General features: G+C 55.5%; 1 protein-coding gene across 1 annotated transcript; it reads left to right on the top strand.

The window, feature by feature from the left end:
* Positions 1 to 326: 326 nt before the first annotated feature.
* Positions 327 to 5,653, top strand: TYK2 (tyrosine kinase 2; the record flags this gene model as incomplete). The annotated part of the gene is made up of 10 exons (XM_027673395.1): positions 327 to 585; positions 879 to 1,030; positions 1,467 to 1,617; positions 2,106 to 2,203; positions 2,582 to 2,774; positions 2,923 to 3,041; positions 3,601 to 3,773; positions 3,851 to 3,968; positions 4,407 to 4,517; positions 4,813 to 5,653. Coding segments are annotated over 10 exons (1,509 nt in total), but the record flags the coding sequence as incomplete, so codon positions are not given.
* Between the last annotated feature and the right edge of the window lie 926 nt (positions 5,654 to 6,579).

Genomic DNA, 6,579 nt, shown 5'->3' with positions numbered 1-6,579 from the left:
TGGGAATGGGGCTCTTCCGGCCGGGAATTCTCGTGGATATCCTCCCCTGGAGCCACTTCCCTTTGCTTCCCCAGGAGATAATCCCGTTTTTAGGGTTATTGTGCCCCATCCTTGCTCCTTCTTCCCTGGGAAGGAACATCCTGGGGTGAAGGGGAATTCAAATCCCAAATCCCGGCTCTGTGAGTTCATTTCGGAGCTGGGAAAAGCCGTGGATGAGGATGGGATCCCAACCCAGGGGCTTGGGAATGGTGCTGGAAAACCCTCCCCATCCTTTCATTCCCTGCTCCCGGTTTATCCTGGAGCAAAATCCCAGGACAGGAAGATGACACAGAGAATTAGAGCCAGGAATCCCACTTTCCCATTTTATTCCGGAATCCCTGGGCTTGACCTTGTCCCGCTGCATCCCTGGGAGCTTTCCCAAGTTTTCCTGTCCCTTTGTTTTGTCCCAGGAGGATAAAAACCTGGTGCACGGGAACGTGTGTGCCAAGAACATCCTGCTGGCCAGGAAAGGGCTGGAAGACGGATCCGCTCCCTTCGTGAAGCTCAGTGATCCCGGGATCAGCTTCACGGTGCTCTCCCGGGAAGGTACGGGATCATCCCGGCCCAGAGCTGGGCAGGGATGGAATTCCCAGCGGAAAATCCGGCCGGTTTTTCCCCCCTTCCCTCACAAATCCCACGGATTTTGCCAGAGCTGTTTCGCCAAAGTCTTCCCTACTTTCCCAACATAAATTTTCCCAGCATTTGGCATTTTGGATGTGGGAATTCTGTGGGAATTCCGTCTGGTTTTGGCTCAAACCCGCCCTCAGGGCTCATCCCCCCCTCAGTGTCCGGCTTCTCTCCGAGACCTTTCCCCACAGGATCTCTCCCGTTCCCCACAGAGCGCGTGGACCGGATTCCCTGGATCGCCCCGGAATGCGTCCGGGATGTGGGAAACCTCAGCACGGCCGCCGACAAGTGGAGCTTTGGGACGACCCTGCTGGAAATCTGCTTTGACGCCGACGTCCCACTGAAGGAACGGACCCCTTCCGAGGTGCTGGTCCTGCCATTTTGGGCCCTATCCCGCCATTTTGGGACATATCCCCCTACTTTGGGCCATATCCCGCCATTTTGGGACATATCCCCCTACTTTGGGCCATATCCCGCCATTTTAGGCCTTATCCCGCCATTTTGGGCCATATCCCATCTTTTTGGGCTGTATCCCCCCAATTTGGGCCGTGTCCCCCTACTTTGACCTGTATCCCACCATTTTAGGCCCTATCCCGCCATTTTAGGCCCTGTCCCACCATTTTGGGCTGTATCCCACCATTTTAGGCTCTATCCCACCATTTTAGGCCGTATCCCACATTTCGGGCCATATCCTGCCATTTTAGGCCATATCCCACCATTTTGGGCCGTATCCCGCCATTTTGAGCCGTCTCCCGGTCCGAGGCCGTCTCTGAGGGCCGTTTTTCCCGTTTTTCCCACAGAAGGAGCGTTTCTACGAGAAGCGGCTGCGGCTCCCGGAGCCGTCGGGGCCGGAATTGGCCTCGCTCATCTCTCAGTGCCTCCATTACACCCCCGGGGAACGACCCTCCTTCCGAACCATCCTCAGGGACCTCACCCAGCTCCAGCCACACAGTGAGGGATGGGAATGGAGGGGATTGCCTGGGAAAAGGGGGGGGGTTTGCTTGGGAAAAGGGGATGGGATTGCCCGGGAAAAGGGGTGGGATCGCCTGGGAAAAGGGGAGGGAGATTGTCTGGGAAAGGGAGGGGAATTGCCTGGGAAAAGGGGGGGGATTGCCTGGAAAAGGGGGGGGGGAATTGCCTGGGAAAAGGGGGGTGGGATCACCTGGGAAAAGGGAGTTGGGATTGCCCGGGAAAGGAAGGGGAGATTGCCTGGGAAAAGAGGGGTTGGATTGCCTGGGAAAAGGTGGATACGGGTTCTGGACGGGGCGAGGGGGAGGTGGGAGAGAGGGAAAGGGGAAAAGGGGAGGAAAAGGGAAGAGAGGAGGTAAAAAAAAAGGGAAAGGGGGAAAGAAAAGTGTGGGAAAAGAGGGAAAAGAAAAAGAGGGCAAAAAAAGGGGGAAATAAAGGGAAAAAAAGAGAAATTCGTCGTTTCCTCCCAGACCTCATGGACGTGACGTCGGTGAATCCCGACTTCCCGGTGTCGGATCCCACCATCTTCCAGAAGCGGTACCTGAAGAAAATCCGGGAGCTGGGGGAGGTCAGTGGCGCCCTGAGATTCCCACCGGGAATTCTGGACCTTCTTTCCCTGTCTGGATCCACAATTCCACCCTTCAGTCTCTTTTCCCTGCGGATTTCCCTGCCTGGATCCAAAATTCCATTGTGCAATCCCTCACTGCCCTCTTGTTAACACCCGATTCTGACCTTCAATCCCTAATTCCACCCTTCAATCCCTAATTCCACTCTTTAATCCCTGATTCCACCCTTCAATCCCTAATTCCACCCCTCACCCTCCTTTCCCTCCGAATCCCCCCCCCTCCATCTCCCACCTTCCTGGACCCCTCCAGGCACAGGGACCCCCTTCAAACCTCCCCTCTTCCCTTCCCAAATCCCGAATTCCCTCCTCTCCCCGCTCCAGGGGCACTTTGGGAAGGTGGGGCTCTACTGCTACGACCCCACCAACGACGGCACCGGGGAGATGGTGGCCGTGAAATCCCTGAAATCCGGGAGCAGCCCCGAGCTCCTGAGCAGCTGGAAGAGGGAAATCCAGATCCTCAAGACCCTCTACCACGAGAACATCGTCAAGTACAAGGGCTGCTGCAGCGAGCAGGGTGAGAATTCCAGGCGGGAATTTTCCGGGATCGGGTCCGCGGGAAGGTTAAAAACCCCAGTTCCCGGTGGTTTTTGGCTGGGAATTGTTGTCCTGGTGGGAATTTGGGGTCCTGCTCTCCCCACGAGGGTCCCACTGCTCTGTTCCAGGGGACAAGGTGGTGCAGCTGATCATGGAATACGTCCCCCTCGGGAGCCTCCGGGAATTCCTTCCCAAGCACCCCCTGAGCCTCTCCCACATCCTGCTCTTCGCCCGCCAGATCTGCGAGGTGGGAATCCCAAAAACCGGGGCTGCTTCCCAAAAACTAGGGCTGCTTCCCAAAAACTGGGGCTGGGCCATCCCAAAAACGGGGGTGATTCCCAAGGAAATGAGGGTGGGAATCCCAAAAATGGGGCTGGTTCCCAAAAACTGAGGCTGGGCCATCCCAAAAATGGGGGTGATCCCCCAAAAAATGGGGGCAATCCCCAAAAAAACGGGGGTTCTAAATCCCTCCCAAAACTGGTTCTAACCTTCTCAAAATATCTCTGAACCCCCCCAAAATGTCTTGAAACAACCCAAAACTGGTTCTGACCCCCCCCAAACTGGTTCTGATCCCCCCAAATGACTCCAGACCCTCCCAGAAATGCCCCTAAATCCCCCCAAAACTGGTTCTAGTATCTCTGAACACCCCTAAAAATGTCTCAAAACACCCCAAAACTGGTTCTGACCCCCCCAAACTGGTTCTGAACCCCCTCAAATGGCTCCAAACCCTCCCAGAAATGCCCCTAAATCCCCCCAGAGCTGGTTCTAACCCCCCCAAAACTGGTTCTAACCCTTTTCCCCCCCAGGGCATGTCCTACCTGCATTCCCTGCACTACATCCACCGGGATTTGGCGGCCAGGAACGTTCTGCTGGAGAACGAGCACGTGGTGAAGATCGGGGACTTCGGGCTGGCCAAGGCCGTCCCCGAGGGCCACGAGTACTACCGGGTGCGGGAGGACGGGGACAGCCCCGTGTTCTGGTGAGATCCGGGGGCTGGGAATGATCCTGGGGGCTCCCAGGGGCGTTCCAGAGGCTCTGGAATTCCCGGCGTTCCAGGTACGCCCCGGAGTGTCTCAAGGAGTCCAAGTTCTACTACTCGTCCGACGTTTGGTCCTTCGGGGTGACCCTCTACGAGCTCCTGACCCGCTGCGACCCCGGGAACAGCCCCCCCGTGGTGAGGGATGGGGAATTCCTGGGAAATCCGGCTCATGGAGGGGGGGGAGGCTCCGGGTTTGGGGTCTCCAAGTTTGGGGGGTCACCGGGATTGGGGTCTCCAGGGTTGGGATGGTCAAGGTTTGGTGTGTCCGAGGTGGGTTCCCAAGGTTTTTGGGTGTTCCTAAGGTTGGGATACTCGAGGTTTGGTGTGTCCGGGATTTCTGGGGATTCCCAAGGGTGGGATGCTCAAAGTTTGGGGTCTCCAAGGTTGGGGGGTCCCCGGGATTGGGGTCTCCAAGGTTGGGATCCTCAAGGTTTGGTGTGTCCAAGGTGGGGGTTCCTGAGGTTGGGATACTCAAGGTTTGGGGATTCCCAAGGTCAGGGGTCCCCGGGATTGGGGTCTCCAAGGATCTTGGTGGCTGAGGTGGGATTTCAGTGGGTTTTTTTTCCCTGGCAGAAATTCCTGGAGCTGATCGGAGCCACCCAAGGGCAGATGACGGTGCTGAGGCTGATTGAGCTCCTGGAGAGAGGGAAGAGGCTCCCGATCCCGAAGGATTGTCCGTGTGAGGTGGGAAAGGGAGGGAAGGGGAGGGAAAGAGGGAATGGAGAGGGAAGGGGAAGAGTGAGAGAGGAGAGAGGGAAAAATAGGGAAGAGAAAAATGGGGAAGGAAAGGGGAAAGGAGAAAAACAGGAAGGAGGAAAAGTGGGAAAGAGGAAAAGAGGGGAGAGGGAAAAGAGAAAAGTGGGAAGGGAAGAGGGAAATTGGGAAGGGCTTCACATTCCTGCGGGGAAGAGGAGGGAGGGGAGAATTGGGGGTCCTTTTCCAGGGTATTTCCCTGTTTTCCACCCCTGTTTTCCCCCAGATTTACCGGCTGATGAAGAACTGCTGGGAAGCAGAAGCTTCTTTCCGCCCCTCCTTCCACAACCTCATCCCAATCCTCAGGAACTTCCAGGAAAAATACCGGGCTCAGGCCCCCTCCGTCTTCAACCTCTGCTGAGACCCCCCAAAATTCCACGGACCAGGGGGAAAACGTCCCCTAAAACTCCATGGACTGGGGGGAGACCCCTCCCAAAAAAATGGGGGGTGGAAGGACACCCCTGAAAATTCCATGGAAGGGGAAGGACATAAAAAAAAATTCATGGATGAGGGGAAAGACACTCAACAAATTCCATGGACTGGGGAAGAACACCCCAAAAAATGCCCTGGATGGGGCAAAACACCCCCAAAAAAATTCCATGGATTGAGAGAACACCCCAAAAAATTCCATGGAGAGGTGGAGACACCCTAAAAATTCCATGGATGGGGGAAAGAACCCAAAAAATTCCATGGAGGGGGGGAAACACCCCTGGAGGGGGACACATGGACTCTGGATTCCCGTTTTCCTGGCAGGATGAGGAAATTCCGGGATTTCCTGTGGAGACGGAGCAGCACCGAGGAGGGGGGATCCTCCCCCTCGAAAAATTCCAGATGTTTTCCCCCCAAATTCCAAACACTGTGAATGAGACTGTGGGGACGAGGATTTTTGGGAGAAGGACGTGGATTTATGGGCGTGATTTATGGATTTATGGAATTCTGGCCTTATTCCCAACCCCAATTTTAGGGGAGGGTCATTTTTCGGGATGGGGGAGGCTGGATCTCCTTCTTTCCCACCAGGAATTTGGGGCCCCCTCCCAAAAAATGGGGGTTCAGCAAAAAAAAAAAAAGTGGCACTTTATCAGGATTTTGGGGGGTCTCAAGACCCCCCCTTTGCCTTGGAAGGGTTTGGGGGGGGCCCAAAATTCCCTCCTCAAATTCCCTGTTATTTATTGTTTGTTCTGTGTCTCCCCCACCCCGGATTTGGGGGGAATTTGGGCATCCTGGGGAATCCCCCGGGATTTGGGGTCCCGGGTTTGGGACTCTCTGGATTTAGGGGGTTCTGGGGGGAACCACCCCGGGATTTGGGGAGGGAGGGGGTTGGATTTGGGGGTCCTGGGGAGGCCTCCTGGGATTTGGGGTCTTGGATTTGGGACTCCCAGGATTTGGGGGGAGTGGGATGGGATTTGGGGGGAGGAGCTGGAGGGACCCCTCAGGATTTGAGGGAATACTGTGGGATTTGGGGGTTCAGCCTCCACCGCTGCCTTAACCTCCCCCTTCCCAAATAAAGGATGGAAAAGCCCCCCCCGGTCTCTCTGCTCTGGAAATGGGGGGAGATTTTGGGGTCCCTATTTGGGGGTATTTTGGGGTCTCTTTGGGGTGTTTTGGGATTCCCTTGGGGGGGGATTTTGGGATATTTGGGTGAATATTTTGGGGTCCCTTTGGGATATTTTTGGGCCCTTTGGGTAGTATTTTGGGGTCTATTTGGGGTATTTCAGGATATTTTGGGGGTATTTTTGAGGTCTCTCAGGTATTTTGGGGTCCCTTTAGGGATATTTTGGGTCCCTGTGATGGGTATTCTTGGGCCCCTGTGGGGGCTTTTTGGGGTTTTTTTTGGAGTCCCTTTAGGGGTGTTTTGGGGGTATTTCGGGATATTTTGGGTCCATGTGGGGGAGTCAAAAGTCGCGCCTCCCTCCCCGTTCCACCCAACCAACCAATCACATTCCTTCACGTTCACCCTCATCTCGCCCCACCCAATCACCACCTCGGACACAAA

Source organism: Neopelma chrysocephalum, unplaced genomic scaffold (assembly GCF_003984885.1).
Source record: "Neopelma chrysocephalum unplaced genomic scaffold, ASM398488v2 Primary Assembly neopelma1_184091, whole genome shotgun sequence".
NCBI classification, from domain to species: domain Eukaryota; kingdom Metazoa; phylum Chordata; class Aves; order Passeriformes; family Pipridae; genus Neopelma; species Neopelma chrysocephalum.
Note: the sequence above shows the minus strand (reverse complement) of the source record. Positions and strands in the feature narration are given on the sequence as shown.